Genomic DNA, 21,450 nt, shown 5'->3' with positions numbered 1-21,450 from the left:
TATGCTTGGAACGGCAGTAAAGATGATCGAAATATTTTTTGATTTTATCAAATTTTAAACCCCAACTTCTCCTACCTCACGATGTACTAAAACATGCGAGTCCTTTACAACCTATGCTCGATTCTTGGTCTGTTGGCATTCTAGTTTCTGAAAATTATCGATTTCTAATCAAATTCCAGAAAAAATTCTTAAGTTTTGTCCAAGCTTTTGTATGAGGCTGCCCCAGTGTGTGGCTTACCAGAAGAATACACCAGAGAGCTGGATCAACGGATCGCAGAACAGCAGGAGGAGCGAGAGGAAGACATAAATGGGCTATGGAGCAGTATTCACGGAGCCATTGAAACGACTGCGATAGAGGTGGTAGGCACGACGCGTAGAAGACAGCCTAACGGCTGGTTTGATGCTGAGTATCAGAGAACGACGGACGAAAAGGACCGTGCCAGGAGCCGCATGCTCACTGCGGCTACGCATCAGGACAGAGAGAGATACAGGGAGGTAAAAGCTGCAGAAAATAAAGTCCACCGTCGGAAGAAGCGCGAACACTAGGAGCAGGTGTTCGCCAGCGCACAGGACAATTTTGCTAGGAACGGTGCGCGGGGCTTCTATAGAATAGTCAACAGAGTCCGAAGTAGAAATTTCCCTGCGCCGCCCATGTGTAATGACAAGGACGGGAACCTGCTTACGGATAAGCCGACGGTTGCAGCCGGGTGAAAGGAGTACTTTGAGGCGCTATTGGACGGTGAGGGGCAAGAGGAGCGAAGGATGAACAGGATGAGGATTATGAGTGACGAACAAGCTGTGGATCCACCAACATAGGAGGATTCAAAAAGGCGAGTGGGGAGCTGAAAAACGGCAAGGCCGCTGGGAAGGAAGGTATCCTGGCCGAACTTCTAAAAGCGGGAAGCGATTGGCTGTACTATGCGATTCATTAAACCATACTTAGGATCTGAGCGGGAGACCAAATGCCCAGCGACTGGTTGGAAGGCCTCACATCCCCAATTTGCAAAAAGGGCTACCGACTGGATTATAGAAACTATCGAGGCATTACGTTGCTCAACTCCGCATACAAAGTGCTCTCCCGTATCCTGTTCTCCAGGCTGTGACCGTTAACGGAGTCCCTTGTCGGTGAATACCAGGCTGGTTATTGGCAGGGGCGTTCCACGACGGACCAAATTTCCACACTGCGGCAGATCCTCGATAAGTTCTGGGAGTATAGCTTGCAGACTCACCATCTGTTTGTGGATTTTAAGGCGGCATACGACTCAGTGAAAAGAAACGAGCTGTGGCAGATCATGCTGGAACACGGTTCCCCGACGGAACTAACTAAGCCGAGTCGTATGACGCTGGAGGGACCGAAATCATGTATGCGAATAGCTGGCGAGACATCAGTCGCACTCGTAACGTTAGACGGACTGAAGCAGGAGAAATCTCACATGTTCCTTGGTTTTTCGGAGGACGTTGATATCATTGGTATCGACTGTAGGATCGTGGAGAAGGCCTTAAGGCCTTTGAAAAAAGCAGCGAGGTTGGGACTTAACATAAATTCTGCCAAAACAAAGTACATGGTTGCAGGGAGCGTGGGAGTTCCGGTGGTGTTGGTGCTGAGGTGGAGATAGATGGGGAACGATTTGAAGTGGTTGATGACAATGGTATGAGCCGTACCCCTTTACGGACATGAAGCATGGACGCTGAAGGAAGCTGATCGACGAGTGCTCGGAGTTTTTGAGCGTAGTTCTGCGATCGATAGTTGGCGGTAAATTAGAAGATGGAGTGTGGCACAGGCGCATGAATCACGAGCTGTACCAAGTATACAAACATGCTGGTATAGTGAAGGTAATACACCGTGGCAGGCTTCAGTGGACTGGACATGTAGCCAGAATGCCAGACGAGAGAGCCGCCAAAACTATCTTTATGTGCGCGGTGGAAGAAGATGAACGATCTGCTGGTTTACGAGGTTACTGGAGAACGGCTGCCCAAGATAGAAGAAGCTGGACATCTTTAATTCCTTCGGCCCTAGACCGTCAACGGTCCGTCAGCCAATAAGATAAAGTAAGTATTGAGGAATATCCGATCCGATGGAATCTCTTCGGCGTTTTAACGTAAATTTGTGTAACCGCAAAACGGTGGAAAAAACGAACAGGCTCGCAGAGAAAAAAAAACTTTATTGATAATGTCGATAACCGGTTTTATCGCTAGGGCAAGTAGTGAACGACAGACAGACAGAATACCACTCCGTACAAAATTTTAAAAAAATATGGTACCTTGTGGTGTCGCAGGTGTCGAACTGCTGGACATATTCCGCAAAAGATAAACTTTTAGCTTTCTAGCAACCATACCCGTTATCTGCTATTTCTGGCAGCACGGTGCGCGACAGCTGTCAACTGAGTTCAAAGGAAAAAAGCACATCAGCGCCCCCACCTCAAACTTATTTGAAATGACCGTTAAGTCCCATGAAAATTAATTTCGGGGTATGTCCGCTCGGTTGTGGTTGAACGGCACGCATTAAAGCTACACGATGGCGAATAATAACAGCACTACCGATCGAATTGACTCCATTTGTTCTTATAAAAAGTTGGCATCGCATTGAGCTTGAGCAGAAAATTCGTTAATTAAAGCTATACTAATGATTGTATGTCGCTATTTCAAACTGAGAATCAGTGTGACTTAACATGAAATTTGGTCATTTTTACTAAATTGTTCTCCGTGAGGTTGTAAAAGCATAGAGTGGAAACAAACAGCAATACCGGTTTATTTCAATCTGAAATGGGAGGTTGTTTACCACAAATGAATATAAAAAAATCAATTTAAAATAAACAAATTCTTAGATAGTAACAATAAACATTCTATATCCAGTCAACAAGAATTGTGCACTTAGTTTATAACGGCAAGTCAGATTAGTTTCAAAGTAAAATAATAATTTGAAATTATCAAATCCTAAGTCATAGCAATAATATTTTTTGTTCATAAACCAACAATATGTTAGAAAACAACCAGTTAGATTTTTCTCCGTGCTTCCTGCACCTTTAAACAAAGTGGAACATCATTCCAAAACACCCCCAAAGTACGTGTTTTTTTTATTTTTAGCTACCAGTATAGACAAATTTCACGTAACTTTTCAAAAACACGTAAGTAACAATTAGCGATTCTCTCCTCTATCGCTCTGTTTCGTTAATTACAGCGTTATTATAAAAGCTTTCACCGATTTCTTGCAACACATCAAAAAATTGTAATGTTGCCCAGTTTGGCATGCGAAAAGTATCATGAAATACGTAAAAAGAAAAAAGTAATAATCAAAGAGAAAGTGAACAAAGAGAGTCTCTCAATGTTACTTAGGTCCTTTTGAAAAGTTATGCGAGAAATGTCTTCTTCTTTCTCACCATAGAACTCATTGGAGCAAGTCTATTTTCATCAGCATACAGATAGGTATACAATATTTCATAAAAAAAATCTATGCTCAAATATAGGCGATAAAAATGACTGTTTGACTGACAGCTGGCGTTGCGGTGAAAATAATGATGATGATTTGCAGGCAATTTTACCTATCACGAGTTATCACGAGTTTACATAGCGAGTAACTTTAAATATTTAGATTTTTTTCACTAAACGGTAGATTTTAACTAAAAAAAGTAATTCCAACACGCTATGTACCTACCAACTCCTGTAAAAACATAACCTAAAATTAAAAACGAAACCGGATCTTATATATTTTTCATTTATTCTCTATTTTCTTGAGAGTAATCAGTCTCCTAGACACTGCATAAAATTTCCAACCAGCTGCACAGTTATTGACGTCAAGAACATCCATTTTACGCAAATATCTCATGTGTACATTAGTTTTGGCTAAAAATTGAATCTATCATCTTAATTTTTAGTTCTAAACTTCAAATCCAGAAGTCGCTAACTGAGTTAAGAGCCAATAAGGTATACATAGGTGACGAAGAAGAAGACGCTTGTCTGTATTAGTAGCGAAAATAGTCAAAAACCACGTGATTTTGGGCTGTGATGTAGATCTCAAAAAACAGGCAAATGTTATTTAAAATTGTATTCCGCATTGTTTATTATAAACTGTCATAACTTGTGAAAAATTCTTGAAAAAAATGTAACCTGAGACTCAAACCATCTCCGTGCTTTCTATATTCCGTTGGTTAAGAGCCCAGCCTAGCTATCGAATGCCAATGAGATATACAAAGGTGAGGAAGAATTGTTTTTTGACTTCTACGTCATCACTGTTAACAAAAAAGAAGCCCTTTAAACCCGAGACTCAAATCATCTCCGTACCTTTCTATATTTCATTGAACGAATGCACTCGCTAAATGGGCTAACATTTCAAATGTCAATAAACAACAAGGGGTATTACGATGCAACGGCAGTTTGAAACAAAATGTTCAGGATATCGGACTACTTCGGCAGCAATTTTCTTCGCAGCTTTTGCATTACAGAAAACCGCTGCCGAAGTAGCCTAATACAATGCAGTTTTTCTTAAATATTTGGTACATCTTATGATTTTGATCGTGATAATCCTCTATAACACTCTGACTCTGTAACAAGCAAAATACATAAGTAAATGTTTTTGTGTATGTAGATTGTTATATAGTTTTCATCACGGGCGCTACTAAGGAAAATTTCTAGGGTTAGTTTTAATACATTTCATTCAAAAAAAGAGAAAAAAGAGTTAAAATGCGCAAATTTAATAAGGCCGTTACAAATTTTATTTTCATTTTATGTCATCCCCCCCCCCCCCCTTCAATAACCTTGAATATTGGAAGGGGAAGAAAAAAAAGCTCAATCCGTTATGTTCATTTCATTGGTTTTCCGACAGCATAAATGCTTAATTTAGCAACAAACAAACCAGGTGACAGCGAAAGTGTCGTCGGAAGGCAAGCGGAATAAATACTAATAATAATAAAGTGTTATTTTTCAACATTTATTTGAGTGCAAGTTACAAACGTCATAACTTGCACACAAACTTTGATCAAAGATATTTCTTTTTTTTCGTCTTTTTTTTCGGTGTTATTTATTTTTTGCCACCCCCTTTGCTAACTTTGATAACCTTGGACATAGAAAGAATTCGAAATTTGTATCAGCCTAACGAATACAATAGTGTCGTAACAGTAGAAAAAATCACTTCAATCGGGATTGAATCTCCAAAAATGTATTGAATATCTTGACCACAGCGTCAACACCAACCTCTTTCAGCAACACTGATTCGATATTGAGGAGAGCTAGGAACAGCTGGGCAGTGCGTACCGGTGTTTTACCCGTGCCAACTGGCATACTAACATAAAATAGACCCTAGTGTGGTCCAAGGCGTAATGCCATATCCCTTCTTCTACGTAGTACCGACTGGAATAGAAGTCACCAAGGGAAGATCGGTAAACCGGTAGGAACTTTGTCGTATGCTGACAGGGAAGGGGTAGCTGCTCTCATTGGAGAGCAGCTTGTTGAGCGTCTGTTCCCCAGAATAGAGGCGGCTTAAACAGCGTTTGATCCGCAGTGGAGTGTTGAACTAATAGCGAATTTCTTTATTACACCAGCTTACCTCGTTTTGACCTGGAAGCAACCTAACTTCTGTCGAAACTCTTCTTTATTCGCTCAATATTTGTATTTGTACTTAAAACTCATCTGACACTTAGTCTTAATGAATTAAAACCTAATTTACAACAAATTCGATCTAAATAGCCTATTTTTAAATCTATGGCTGGGTTCGTTGAGTACGAATAAGTTTTCTACTATTGAAAAGGCACGAATGCACGCAGTGACTGGTTCGATATAACCAAAAGATGTTCGATGGAACCTAGGCACAAGCAACGCATCGTTGCGCAACGTTCTCTGCGGTGCTCGCAAATTTAGAATCGAAAGCAACCAAGGTGAGTCGATTTCTCCGTTAAGAAGCTTTCCAATTAATAACGCTTGTTGAATTGTTCGTCGTCGTTGCAGTGTGTCCAAACCCAGGAGTCGACATCGGTCAGGATACGGTGGAAGTTCTGATGGATTGCGCCATGGTAAATTCTTTAGGGCCAGTCTAAGAAAACGTTTATGGATGCGCTCAATTCTTAAACTCCACGATGTTTGATATGGGCACCATACTACAGCAGCAGTTTCCAGAAGAGGACGAACTAGCGCACAGTATAAAGCCTTGAAACAATGGGGATCAGAAAAGTCTTTAGTTATTTTCGAGATGAATCCCAGTTGACGACTCGCTTTAGGAATAATCGCCGAACGTGAAGGTCAAACGACATTTTTGTATCCAACAGGATGCCAAGGTCATTCACCTGATCAACTCTCCTGAGTGTTACGCCATCAATTACATACGCGGAAGTAATAGGCTTGGGGATGCGATGAAACGTAATTACTACACATTTGTCATACTAAGACACAGCTTATTCCTATGACACCAATTGGCAAAAATATCAAGTAATGATTGCAGACGTTCACAATCCTCGACTGTACGCACAACGAAATAAAGTTTTGGGTCGTCCGCATAAAATAGTTTGCAGTTATTCTGTAGAAAAAGGGCGGCATCATTAAAAAATAATATGAAGAGCAGTGGACCCAGGTTGCTTCCCTGAGGGATTCCTGAAGCGTTAGAAAAACGTTTCGAAGTGCAGGAATCAATTTTAACTTGCAGTACTCTATCCGAAAGGTACGATTTGAACCACGAAACTAGTTTACTTGAAGCTCCAAGTCGGGAGAGTTTGCAGAGCAGTACTCGGTGGTGAATTTTGTCAAAAGCGGCTTTCAAATCCGTATATATGACATCCATCTGAGCCTTCTGTTCCAGACTCGCAATACAGGTAGAGGTAAATTGCAGTAAATTAGTAGCCACTGATCGGCCAGGCATGAAACCATGCTAGTCAAAGGAAATAAAATTTTTAGTACGCTCTTAAAGTACATCGCACACTATAATCTCGAAAAGTTTTGACGCAGCAGAGAGACTTGTTATTCCGCGGTAATTTTTCACGTTTCTACGGTCGCCGGTTTTGTAAACTGGAAACATGTAGGACTGTTTCCACAATGACGGAAATTTATCTTCATGGAACGAACGGTTAAAAATACAACACAGCGGTTCTAGTAATGCTGCTATTAGTATATTGACCCAGTATTGACCTGGCGTGCTGCCCGATGCGCACTGTAACATTTGTCAGCTTCAACCCGCCACCGCACGTGCTTAGTTCGTAAACAATTATCTGACATTTCTTTCTCATATGCGTCGTAAATTTCGATGTCGTTTCTTTATTACTCGGTAGATTTGTCCGAACACAGTGGAATAAAGAAATTCGCTAAATGAAAAAAATCGCGAAGAAATGCGGTGTCTCGCCAGCTACACCCAATACGGCAGCCTCGTCGCGAGACTAGGCATCGCAGCACTAGTAAAGCAGCATGCTAGAATCGAGTCTAGTGCGACAAAGCAAAATTTTGACGATGTACCTGACACGTCCGGTAGTCCTCTACGAAATTAATATAACGACGCTTCTGGCGGAGGGCCATGAAGTTTTCGAACGGAAGGTGCTGCGGACTATCTAAGGTGGAGTAGACACGGACGACGGATAATGGCGACAGTGCATGAATCATGAAATGCACGCGCTGCTTGGAGAGAACCCCATTGCATACTCGGCGAAAGTCGATAGGTTGCGGTTGGCCGGTCACTTCGTAAGAATGCCGGACGACAACCCTGTGAAATCACTTCTCTTCAGCAACCCTGCACAACCCCAGCAACGTGCACGATGGCTCGACCAGATCGATAGAGATGCGGGTGATGAGTCTCTGGATCGTCTGTGAAACTGGCGAAACACAGCCCAAATTGCGTAGTTCCGCCTATGGTTTTAATGCACAACAGTCCTATTTACGTACGAATGTGTTAGTGCCACTATTTGAGGAAAACATAAACAAATAGCCGTTTTGTTTGCAATTCTGTTTTTAGCAGCTGGACAAATATTCAGTTGAACTTTTATTATATGTTTCAAACTTGGCCTGAATACATTTTTTATTCGTGATTAGGAATCGGAAGAAGATAAAAAGCTTCTGTACATAATCAACCGAAAATGGCTAAAAGTGATAGAAAGTTGAAACAACGAGGAAACAAAAGCAACATTACACGGGTTTACACATTTACTAGTGCGCGTAGGTGAAAAGTCACTAATCTCTATTACAACTTCGCTAGGCGAAATTCCCCAAGCGGAGATTGGAAAATGGAATAAAAGTGCACCTTCTGCTCGATAGAGGCCAAACATGCACTTTCTCAAACATGAATGGTAAAGTGGACAAGAGAAAATGAGAAATTGTAAATTGGACATGTGCCTGATTTGAACTAGCCATTACCTGGATATATAATTTTCTACAAAACATTCCGAGAAATCGGAAATACAACCAACATGAGGAGGATCTAAGAATAAAACTAGGCAGCTATAGAGAACATGATGTAGAACAGCGGTTCTCAACCTTTTTTTGTCCACGTACTACTTGGCTTGGAATGTTCTCGTAGAGTGGGAGAGAGAAGTTGTACATCATGTTGTGATAGTCTAGTTCAGGTTTCAAACTGAACCTATGGCTGATTTGATTGGTAGAATTATGTTTCATTAGCAAGGTTGAAAAACAAATAGTATTATAAAGAAAAAATTGCTTTGTTCGCCATAACTGATTTTTCTTTCGCGTACCTACCCCTAGGGAACGAATAAAAGAATACCTAACAAACAACGTTTATCGGGAGTAAAGAAATCATTGTACGTGTGGATTCTTCAGCTGCGAGAAGCCAATATCTTTTAGGGTGTTTCATTATGCCTAATTATGATTTTGGCATGGCCCTACACTGCCGCTCCAAGCATAACTGTCCCATATTCTGTGCAAACCTTATGGACGCTGGGACAGTTATGCTTGGAGCGGCAGTACATGTCCGTATAACGTTTAGACAGCTGATGTGTTATGTGTTATTGTTTACAGGTAAACTTAAAATTCTGTTTTGTGAGCGCCGGTTTTCATCACTTTCGTGACAATGCGAAGCATGCTTCCAGAACATAAAATGATAGTGCATAAATAGTATACTATCCATGAAAAAGTGCAAGCATAAGAGCATTTCGAAACGCGTTTCGAAAGTATGGTGAAGATTGCAGCTTTCAGGACGAGTCGAAATTTGGGCGAAAACCAGGTCCGTTATACGGAACTTTGGACCGGAAAGTTTTGCATCCTTACACTAGTAACCAGAGTGCCTCAGTTCGGGATGTGGCCAAAGAGGTAGGGTCACCTCTCCGTACCGATCTTCGTAAGGTGAAAAAATACAATTTTGCTGGTCTCTGTCGATAAACCGAAAAGTAATATGTTCAATTACATACTTTTGAGGATAGCGGCTATCCCCTAGTTTATGTCCACGGGTGGGCATATGTATTCGTCATAAATTCATTATGCGGTAAATTAATGCATGACGACTACTTATTAGAGATGGTCGGGTTTCGGGGTTGAAAACCCGAAACCCGAATCCGACCCGTAACCGTCGGGTTTGAAATTTTTTGAAAGTGTCGGGTACGGGTTTGAAAATTATTGAAGGTGTCGGGTACGGGTTTGGTGGAAAAAAAATTTCTGGTTTGAAAATGTCGGGTTTAGGTCTGAGAACCCGAAACCCGACTATATCAAATAAGTATTTTTATAAGATAATGATGTTTAATTTCATGCAACTGTAAAAATCACTAACATTTCAATGCCATTCGAGGCTCAAAGCTTCAGGGCAGCCTCAAATTTGTATAAAAAATCGAGCCCCAAAAAAAAAATTTCGGGTTCAAGTCGGGTTCGGGTTTGACAGTTTCGGGTTCAGATTTCACAAAAATAAAATTTTCGGGTTCGGGTTTGATCGAAAAAAAACTCTCGGATTCGGGTTTGATCGAAAAAAATTCTCGGGTTCGGGTCGGGTACGGGTTTGAAAAAAGCCAAACCCGACCATCTTTACTACTCATGTCCAGCATTGTACGTCCGAACGAGTGGTAGCGTGCAAGGACTGCATGCGCCCCGGACAATTTCAGTTTCACACGAAATAGTTGAAAATTCCCGATTCGTCCTTTTGTGTTTCGGCCGTTTGAAATTCGGTGGTTCGAGTTATAGCCGTTTGTAGTTAAACTTTTTCTTCAAAGTATCGTGAAAAATAAGTTTCGCCGCAAGTGTCGGTTTGAGTTTTTCATATGCAGCTTCAATTCGCGAGTCTGGTAGAAATTACAATGCGAAGGGCTACGGTCTGGGTAAAATGGTAAGCAAAAAGAGGACTTGGTGCTACATTCCAATTCGAAACTTGGCCTTCTGTTTATTATTAGCAGACATCGCAACCAACTGTTCAATGTACAGCACAATTGCGGGTTTAGCGCTATTATCCTACTGACACTAACAGCAAATATAATTATAAGATATTTGCTAACAGCCTTTCCCGAGCCTAGACCCAGTATCGTACCTCGAGACCAAATGGAACCCAAGACATATTGATGACGGAAAAACGACGGAAATTGTACTTGGCCTGTGTCGTTTTGAATGCATGGAATGTTACTTTTACTAAACAGGTCTTGAACACTTAATTGATTGCTGAAGTTTTTTTTAATCTTTTGGTATCATAATTGGCATATCTTTCCAACTGCAAACTAGTGAAAAAATTTACAAAAAATCAAATGGAAAGCAGGGGCTATCCAATCACGAGTTTGTCTCTAATGTTGGCTACCAGCGAAACCGAACCGATGGAGTTTTTACAAACGCAACAGTATATCATGTATCCTATCGTGTTGCGGATTGAAAGGAAGATAATCGAATTGTTCTCGTGTGGAAGTAGATACCAAGAATGCAACCGTGTTGAGTGTTGCATATTGCCGATGTGCGACTGAGGAAAAATGAGGAATTGTGGTGAACATCACATTGCAGTTGCAGTTTTATAAAAGTATTTTTATTAAGTATTTTCTCAGTAGAACGAAATAAATGCTGAAAATATTTTTTTCTGCCAACACTACCAGTGTACGTCAGTCAATTTCAATCAAAAGTACCCTCTGCAACACGTTGTACAGGCCTACGAAAAAACGCCATCTTTTCATGACCCAAAAATAACATGTGACATAATGGGACCACAATAGGTTTGAAATGAAAATGGAGCCGGAAATATGTCACATACAAACCCAGTGCAATAGCATAAGCGCGTCTAAGGCCTGGTTGTAGGTCATACCTGCGACTGGCATATTAACCTACTTCTGTTTGCTCGATCCAGCTGAGAGTATAAACTCGATACGAGAGAACTTTTGATGGAAATCTTATAGCGAAATCCTTATTCCCCCAGCTCACCCAGTTTTGACCTAACTACAGTAAAGTCTTTTTTTACACGGTTTTGTTTTACACGATTCTTTTTTACGACAACTTTCCAAATAACGATTTTTTTTACGTCGTTTTCCCAAATAACTTGATTTTTTACACGTTTTTTTATGCACGATTTTTCGTCTTCGCCTAAAATTGTTATAGTAACAGTAATGGTAACAGACTATAATAAGCTGTTTTTTACACAGTTTCATTTTTACACGGTTTTGGTTTTGCGAGATTTTTTTACGACGTTTTTCCAAATAACGCGGTTTTTTTACGACGTTTTTCCAAATAACGCGTTTTTTACACGTTTTTTTTTGCACGGTACGTACAATCGTGTAAAAAAGAACTTTATACTGTACTGTCAAACCCCTTTTTTATCCGCTTGATTTTGACCCAGTATTGACCTGGCGTGTTGCCCGAAGCGCACCGTAAAGTTTGTCAGTTTTAACCCACCACAGCACATGCTTAGTTCCTAAACAATTGGGCGATGCACCGACCCAGCGGAATGAAGAAATTCGCTATTATTGACGCCGATACGCATTTAATTAGACATACCCAACTTTTGACAGCTATATCTCTCTTAGGGACATTCTAACTCTTCAATGTTTTCGTTGTTAGGTATCTATAACACTATACTTTAACGTAATGTAGTGCATAAATAAAGCATTACTGAGCTCTCTAGATAGGAAAGTGCAAAAAAGTAAATTTTCATACAATTTGAAATGCAATGTGCCAAGCGGAGGCAAAACTAATCGACTTCCAGTAAGTTTAAGATTGTTTGGGGCCTTAGATGGAACCAAAAACAAAAACTTGGTTCCGGAAAATCGATCACTTTTCCCCACCCTAATATTTTTATATTTCGCGTTAAGGAATTCGTGTAAAAGATTCACGAATATGACCTTCTCCTTTTTTACACGCAGCGATTGTTCTATTGATTAGTACCTGTAATCCTAAAATAATTTCACAAACATCTATACGAATTAAAATAAAAGTCATTATGCAAAAGGCTCTATATAAATATCGAAATCTATTAAGTGTTACAAAACCGTAAGCTATGAAGCATGCTTCGCACTATGCAATGCGCAGGAATGTAATTAGTTTATCTATTTTATACCTCCTGAAGGTGAACGATAAGTAGTTTTAATCCATTCAGGGTTCTTTTTAATCCCCTCTGTGATGTCATTTTGCAATTGCAACTTGTAAGGCTGAATGAAGCCAAACACAGAGCTATGTACGAAATGAACTGAATGCTATGTGGAAATCTGATAAAGGAAGTGTGTCATTCATTTTGCTAGCAGCAAGTGTTATTCCGATTCAATGAATTTATAAAAAACTAAAATAACATAATAGACCGTCTCTTACCCTTCTTTTCCAAATGTAGGCGATAGAGGCTGGCGTTTGATACCTACTGGATGTCGTCTAGTAATCGTGCTGTGCTTAGCTTCACTGCTCGATGTTATCGATTCAGTATGGTTCTTGTCCTTGTTGCGTTCAATTTTTATATTGCACGAGAATTTGGAAGCGGAATCGGGCACAGGTGGCGCTTTGCGCGAAATGCGCAACTGGTTCTTATACTGACTAGATTTGTCGATATTTTTGTTTTCCGTTGTATTACCACCTAGTTTTGTTGAAAATCGAGCAGATGCAAACAGGGACCTCTTTTGGGCGTTTACAACAGACTCTGATGGAATGAAGCTTTTGGCACGGTTTTGCAAAATTGCGCCACTTGTTACTTTTTTGCGAATGGTTATATCATTGGACTCCAAAACTGTTGCTCTATTTTTCCTATTAGTTGATTCAGTTTGGGCTTCAAATAAAAGAGATTTATTGGATGGTACTCTACGAATATGAAGCAGCGATGCTGCTGCGTTTAGCTGTCCCGATGTTGCTGATGAATTTCGTGTCACTAAAATGTGATTCAACCTGTAAAAAAGAACAGTTTACTTCTCCTGCAGCATTATAATTTAGTATTTATACTTTTGTTTGTCTTTTGATATTTTGGATACCGCCCCTCGAGATACTTTAGAGTGTATGACCTAGACGATAGATAGAGAAAATATCATCATGAAAAATCGAATGATACAATAACCAATAACTAACCAAATTATTATCGGTCTTAATGATTTGTTTACCCCACTTGATTAATATAGAGCAATTCCAAATAACATAGGGTAACGACTTTCTCTCTCTCTCTCCCTCTCACTCTCTCTCTAACATAGTTACTCCAGGAGACCACAGGTTTGGATTCAAAAAGCCTTTCAAAATATTCAACAGTGCTACTCAAAATGCATGAATATATTCTTGAACAATGTACTGATTGTTCGCGAAAATATTTATGCATATTGGGTAGAATTGATAATTATGTCGAAAGGCCTTTTGCATCCAAACGTGTGATATTCTAGAGTAACCTTGGTAGAGAGAGCGTTAATCCATCATTTTCCATTTGCTGAAACTTTTTTTAGAATAGGTATATTCTTTTACCCACGACCAATTTTGATGAGGACTTGTGCTATTGTGTGATATCTTAGGCAAAGTTGTAGATAGTAGTTTTATCTTTACAAATGAATATATGTACACCGTTTTTTTTTTTTTTTTTTTTTTTCAAGAGAAAAGAAATAACAAAAATGTTTGAACATGGAGAAAAAAACTAAAAAGTAAAATATCCTGTTTTTTTCTTCTAGAGCCAAAACAGTTTGTTTGATCAGTATAGATAACTAAGCTATCGGTATAAAGTTGAGGATGGAGCATTTTCTTTTCAGGTTGAGTTTTAGAGCTTTTTTTCAAGAATAGTTGTATTCCAATGATGCAAAATAATTTTAGCTGTTGATTACAACCAAAATATTCATAGGGGCTAACTTTTTGAAATTTATCGAAAACCCACGAATACAAAACGGGTAATACCTAACGCTTCAAACCATCCCTCCTAGTATAAAATGACATCTTTCCATCATATGATCCACCGCATGAAAACTTTACCTCTAAGTGAAGTAGCTAAGCAAAAAGAACTGGAATATATTTTCGAAATTGCCAAACTTAATGGCTATCATGCAAGTCATTTTTGATAAAAAGAAGCGTGCTCAATTCCGGAAATTATTTACAACACTTACCCTAATAACAGAAGATCTGAAAAGGGTAGCCGTTGAATATGACGTTGATTATATAGTCCTCTTGTCTGTCGTCACCTATTGTTCTTCGATCTAAATATTATCAATAAACTCTGCACAATTAACCTGTTCTTTTATTGACGCCGCTTGCCTTCTTAAATTAGTTTCCTAACATGTCTTCTAAGTTTCTAATGTTTATTATATACAAAAAACTCCATTCGCGAGTCTACATGAAGAACTGATATCATAAAATGACCTCTTTATCAAAAATGAACAATTGTGAAAACCTTCAGCGAAATCGGAAATGACATACTAAAAAACCCAAATTTATCCACCTAGCAGTGAGACCCAGCCTTTCTCATTCAAACTTATTATTTGTTTAAATAGATTCACACGAACACTTCAATTTTCAGGAAAAAAATACACCTTGATAATATTTGCTGGTTTTATTTACAACGCTAAATAACAAATTTTTGGTAGACAACACCTGAATTATACCGAGCATTTGAAACATAACATTAAACACATATGAACATACATTAACACATGCAAATAACATGAAAAATTATGTTTCAAATATATGACGCGAAATTTTTTTTGATCGTTGTATAATCGAAACGCCACTGCACTTATATTGAGGTTGGACTTGATTATATATAGACATAATAAAATTATTTATAGACTTGATTATATATCATTCGATAAAATATCATTTTAGATTCGATTATTTATAGTAGTTTTTTTTTCAAATATGACTCTCTTTTCACAACTTTTGAACTACGTGTTCAACCATAATTATTCATCAGTCAACTCTAGCCCGTTCATCTGATACCAGTATTGTTCAAATCGGTTGTGTTGTTGTTAATCTACAAAAGTGTAATTTTTTTTTTCGAAAGACCAAAACTACTATGTAGAACACCGATCAAACCAACCGTACTGGCTTCAAAAAGTTTTTAATCATCAATACCAGTTTTACATAAGCACTTTTCAAAACTTAGTAGTGAAAAATACTAACAGCACAAAATTACTTCTTCAGCCTACAGGAACAGCTGTGTAAAGTTTCACTCAAATAAAAAATTACCGAATTGAAGCGTTACCCTATGTTACTTGCAATTGCTTAAAAGCTTAAGGACTCTCTCAGGAGGTTCGAGTGTGTTAATTACTCGAATTTAAATTTGTGACTCCAATTGAACATGAAGTCACTCGTCAGTATAATCAAATTTCTACTTCACAAATAATTGAAACTAATAACACACATCACAGCAAATATAAAGTAGTGGTCCCACACCAACGATAATGGATTGACAGGTTAGGAGAAAGAAGGGGTTTGATTGTCTTGGTAACGAAAACATAGTAAACAAACCTGATGCTTAAAGCTTCTACGTCACAACGTACATGGTTCATCACAACGCACTGGTAGATATTGATGAAATAGAATTTAAAGCAATAAATACAACTTTTGAGAAAAGCATTTTTAACCGTTATTTTAGAAATCAATTTATAAACATCTGGTAAAGAGGAACGAAAAAAGTTCTGATAAAATCCGGGTTATACACAACATAAAAAGATTCAATTTAAAATTTCCAAGTGCCTAGTTTTCTTGCTATTTCTTTCTGTAATAGTACAACGATTTCGAAAATTACCGTGGTATCTCATCTGAACTATTTTATGCATATTAATTTTTCTCCTTACAATGTTTTTTTCATGTGTTTTAATCTGATGTTTATGCAAGTAACGAGAACGATGGTTTCACCAGCCCATCTCTTCTCAACCAACTATATAATATTCTATCTCAACCAACTATTAATTAGCTGTGCCTTACGTCCAGCTCGCAGACGTGTATCAGACGGATTTCTTTTAGGTCGCGTAAGAATAGTTGGAACGGCTGAAAATTTTATTGATAGTAGGACAGTTAGTATTTAAAATTATTATTGCCTTACCATTTTTAACAAGAAATGGTCGATGACCGACAAAACTCGACTCTTTGGTTTGAAGTGCTGGGAACACGCAAACTTTGCATCAGCTGAAAACTGAGACCCACAAAATTGAGCCCGTTTCGGGTTGGTTCATGCCACGGAAAACTATGCATGCTAACTGGTAGTTTTTCTTTCCGTATCTTGTATTGTGAAATTTCACATGATTATATTGAGTAAAACGGCATTTTAAGTCCTATGCACTCCGTTAACTTCACAGAAATGAACACACTTGGCTGTTCAAAACAAACTTTGTGACGTAATATCCCCGAGCGCTTTGATCGGATTTCATGTTGGGCGTGTACATATAGGAATCATGCAACGTTTTCACCAATACGGTGGTAGTTATCTGCCTAACCTTTGCTCAATTAATATTGGTCCTACACAACTTTGCAAAGCGGCGAATTTTTTTGATTAAAGAGCAAGATCGCGCCAAATGTCCTATGGTCGAATTTCGACCATTTTTTATTTGAATGAAACTTTGCACACGTATTTGGCTTAGCAAACTGAACTTTTTTCGCAGATGGAGAGATTTTTTACACCCATGAGTTATATTCTAAAAGGGCGTATGCCTTTTGGCATTGGTTTTATTCGAAACATTGTAGCCCAGAAACCGTTGATTGTATGGAAAAACTGTCTGAGAATTAGTTGTAGGGAATAAAAAATGCATCATAAAAAATATACACTGTACAAACAAATTTTTTTGACCAAACAAAATTAAAAATTAATATTAAATTTCCATTTAAAAAAAGTTGAATTTTTTTTTAATTTTTTCTTTAAAGAAACTTGACGTTAACCCGTAAAGACCCGGGACGGAGCTCGTTTTTTGAAAATGCTCGTTCTCAGCACTGGATCGGCCGATTTGGGAAAACTTGGAATTTTATTCAAGGGGAACAGTTGCTCTAAGTTTTAGTAAAGGTATCACCCCTCTGAACCCCTCCCCGTTCGCGTGAGACGCAAATATGTCTGTGTTTTTTGCTACTTTTTCAAACAGATTCTTATGAAAAATCGATTTACTGCAAATCTGTGCATGCTTAGAATAAATCTTTCACCATCTTTGGATTCAGACGACGTTACTATAAAAATATAGAACTTGAAAATTGAAGAGCTAAGCTGAAACCTACCGTGGGAGACTGAGAAAATCAGGTTTCCATGAAAACACGTACTTTGGTGAATTTAAACTCGTTTTTCTCAAAATGTTTGCATGCTAAAATAAATATTTCATCGCGTATGGATTCAGGAGACCTTACCGCAAAAATGTAAAGCCTAAAATTTGAATAACGGTTTTGTTGTTTGAATTTTTATGAAAAATACGTAGTTTAGTGATTTTGTACTGAAATAATTTGGAAACTCCAAAACTCACACTTACATACCATACTTCATCTACCTGACATATTTGATGCATGGAGCAATTGGTACGTATGAAAATTCCCAGTGTTTGCTCAATCTGTTTGAAAAGTTAGAAAAAACACAGACATATTTGCGTCTCACGAAACGGGGGTGCAGGGGGATGGCACCTTTACCAAAACTTACAGCAACTATTCCCCTAGAATGAAATTCCAAGTTTCCCCAAATCGGCCGTTCCAGTGCTGAGAACGAGCATTTCCAAAAAACAAGCTCCGTCCCGGGTCTTTACGGGTTAATACGCAACTTTTAAAAAAAAGTCCAGGATGGAGAAATGAAAAATATTTTTTTAAGGTAGATTAATTTTTTTAATAAAAATTCAAATTTAAACATTTTTCAAAATATTTGTATTCTGATGATTTTAAAAGATGCAGAGTCATTTTGAATCAAAAAGCTTTTGGTAGTTAACATTCTCAAGGCATCGGTTTTCGAGTTATTTCTAATCTAAGCTCGAAAAATTAATAAGATTTAGGGAAATACACGTTTTTCTTAATTTGTCCGTGGTTCTCCAGCAAAAACCATACGTTCATTGGAATGCTTGATCAAAAATGGTCGATTAAATTTTCGCGTATTTCCAGATCATTTGGCGCGATTCTGCTCTGCAGCGTTTTCCGCAGTTGAAAGAAAACGCGATTTCCGATCAAAATGCGTCTATTTTCTCTTTGTTAGTGTCATTAACGGCGGTCACTGGTGAACCCTAATACACAAACTTATCTACCGTCTCCATTTCGTCACCGTCTGTGGTTAGAATCTTTGGTGGGAGGCTAACAGAGTCTTCCCTCAAGCCTCTACTTCTCATGTATTTTGTCTAGACGTGTTTATGACTAGTCCGATCCGATTGTCTTCTAGGGTCTACCTTAAGTCTGCTGTATATTTCTGTCAACGTCTCAAAGTTGCGTGCCATAATGCCAATGCAATGTTATCAGCGAAGCCAAGTAACTGTCCGGACTTCCTGAAGATCGTTTCACTCGTGTCTATCTCAGCTTTTCTAATAACACATTCCATGTCATAAAGCAGACATGAGAGCCCATCACTCTGCCACAACCCTGAGATTCGAAAGGACTCAAGAGCGTCCCCGAAACTTGTACTGTACACATCACTTTATGCATTGTCGCTCTGATCAATCGGGTTATTTTTTCCGGAAACCCGAGCTCGTGCATGATTTGCCATAGCTAATCACGTTCGATTGTGTCATACACTGTTCTGAAGTCGATGAACTGGTGGTGCGTTGTTACGTTGTACTCGCGGTATTTCTGGAGTACTTGCCGCAGCACCAAGATATGGTCCGCGGTGGCCAGGCCCCATGAATCCCGCCAGGTATTGCTCCACGAGCTTCTTTGCAATAGCTTATCGCGGCATAGAAGTTGGGAGACTACCTTGTAGGCAGCGCTTAGCAGCGTGATTGCACGGTAGGTTATAATATCCAGCTTGCCGCCTTTTCGTATATGGGATACACGATCCATTCCATCCAATCCTTCAGTAACATCTCATTTTACCAGATCCCCTGATTTTCGTGGTTTATCAATGTGCGGAAGGCAAATGCTTACAAACACATCAAAGTAGCATTTCTTACTACTTTCTCGAAATAGAACACACAACACTGACGGTAGGTACGGAAGCTGTGTTTTTTTACTCTGGTAGAGTCACAAGCTAAGCATTTTCGATTTCAAGAAAAAAAAAACCTAAAGTTCTTAAGAAATACTAACTGCCACATTGTTATCCTCGCACCCGGACTTGAAAATTCAACTGACAGTTTCAATTCATCATTCAAGCACTAGCTTATGTAGAGTAGGTGCTACATGGGTTGACAAGTCTTTGGCCTACCACAGAGGTAGCATTGCAAATCCAAAATAATTGAGGTTACTCGATTATAGCAACCTCAACTAACATAAGCTTTACTGTCAAAATGCCATGACATGTCATAACGTTGTTCTCAAGTTATTACATTTGTAGTGACGCAATTTCGTTTATTTTGGTTACCATGAAAAAATGAATTATGTGTTCTGATTGAGCATTGTTTTTTTAAAGGTATTAGTAGTTTGTTCAATTTCATCGTAACCGTATCTCTACAACCGATGCACCACGTCCAGTAAGACCAAATAGCGCAGTCACATCGAAAATACCCAAAAAAAATCGTGGAATCGTGTTATACAGGGTGGCCTGCAGATTTCCAATTTCGAATTCCCGGTTTTTTCCGGTTTTCCCGGTTAGAAATTGGTGTTTTTCCCGGTTTTAAAACGCATAAATATAAAAGTTCAACCACGTTCATTCATAGACAAAATAAATTTGTGAGAGAGTTTGGATTTTAATATGTATTATTATTATTTCATTCAAAACTCTCAAAAGGGCTAACTTATTATAAGCTATTGATTTTTCGAATTTTCGTGGCTGAGGAATGCAACTGCAAATCGAGATATATTTTCGCCTTGCCTGAAACTGCAATGATAGCCGTTTCTGGCAATTTTAAATTTGTTTGAGAATGAAGTTTTGCACACACTTTTCTAGATTTGGTTTTGAAATTGATTTTACATTGATGTTGTTAGTTTCTTTCAGGCTTCAATACAATTTTACTGCTACTTAGAAACAATTTGAGCTCAATAAGAAGCTTGTTTTGTGTTTTCTGAATCCGCGTTCTAAATTTCCGAATTTTCAACAAAAATCTATTTAAGAAAATTGAATTACTACTTATTTATTATTACTTTTGAATTATAACTGAATTTTTTTTTATGTTTTTGGTGCATTTCTAACTTTAAATTAAAATCTGATTGCTGACTTTTATCTAAGAGCTTCAGAAATATTTGAACATATTTATTATCTTTTTCTAGTCTCTGTAAACGTTTCATGGCAATTGTGAGCTGAATTATGAACAATTGTGTGTATTTCTGTCGTTCAAAATATTTTTTCCGTTTTCTTAAGGATCTCTTGAGGCTCAGTCATTGCCTCGATAATAGAGAAAGGAATAATTTGATACCATTGTTATCCTTACGTGGTATTTTTCCAGGTTTATCTTAAGCGAATAATTTTGCATTTTCAAGCCTCTACAATACTATTTCATGAATTTTGAATTGAATTTTAAATTATTTTTGTTGCCTCTGGTCTTTGAAACGTAAATTCTTTAAAATCGATTTTTTAAATTTCTGGCCTCAAGACATTTTCTCAAGCGAATTTGAGCTTAACCCATTCCCGGTGGAGAAAAATCAGTTTTCACCTCAAGCAATGAACTTTAAACTCTTAATACTAATCAAATATATGCATAATTAACACAAACTGCATTGCATATAAAACATCAATCTATTCTCAAACAATGCTAAATAGTATCGTCGTGCAAATTTTCAAGTATAATTGTTGAACTCAAATAAAGTTTAAATGTCAGGGGATGCCATATGGCATCACCCGTCGGGAATGGGTTAGGCTACGATTTTTTTTAATTTTTGCTTATTTTCTGTCGGTCTATTTCCGCCACTATTGTGTCGATCCTCGACACCCGGGGAGGCGACTCCAACTAAAATCTTAACTAACGGCCCGTTGTATAACGGTCCGGCACCAATGGCTTCAATTTCCCATGCAATAGAAGAATCTAGAGATTTTTCGAGTCAGAAAATCTCTGGAGGATTGAATCTAGATTAGTTTTGGTTGAGTGTGAGTGGATAACGTCACCA

The 21,450-nt window shown here is 38.4% G+C and overlaps 1 protein-coding gene across 7 annotated transcripts in view; it reads right to left on the bottom strand.

Annotated features, from left to right (window-relative positions):
- The window catches only part of LOC129732573 (cytospin-A-like), a 234,334-nt gene that overhangs the window by 135,190 nt on the left and 77,694 nt on the right, over positions 1-21,450 (bottom strand). For all 7 annotated transcript variants that reach the window (XM_055693555.1, XM_055693554.1, XM_055693550.1 and 4 more), the window contains 2 exons: positions 13,288-13,346; positions 12,673-13,233 (listed from right to left, as the gene is read on the bottom strand). In XM_055693555.1, the coding sequence (XP_055549530.1) occupies positions 12,673-13,233; positions 13,288-13,346 (620 nt within the window). The remainder of the gene's footprint in view (positions 1-12,672; positions 13,234-13,287; positions 13,347-21,450) is intronic.

This window comes from Wyeomyia smithii, chromosome 3 (assembly GCF_029784165.1).
Source record: "Wyeomyia smithii strain HCP4-BCI-WySm-NY-G18 chromosome 3, ASM2978416v1, whole genome shotgun sequence".
In the NCBI taxonomy this organism is placed as follows: domain Eukaryota; kingdom Metazoa; phylum Arthropoda; class Insecta; order Diptera; family Culicidae; genus Wyeomyia; species Wyeomyia smithii.
The sequence above is the reverse complement of the archived record's forward strand: the minus strand, read 5'-3'. Positions and strand labels throughout refer to the sequence as shown.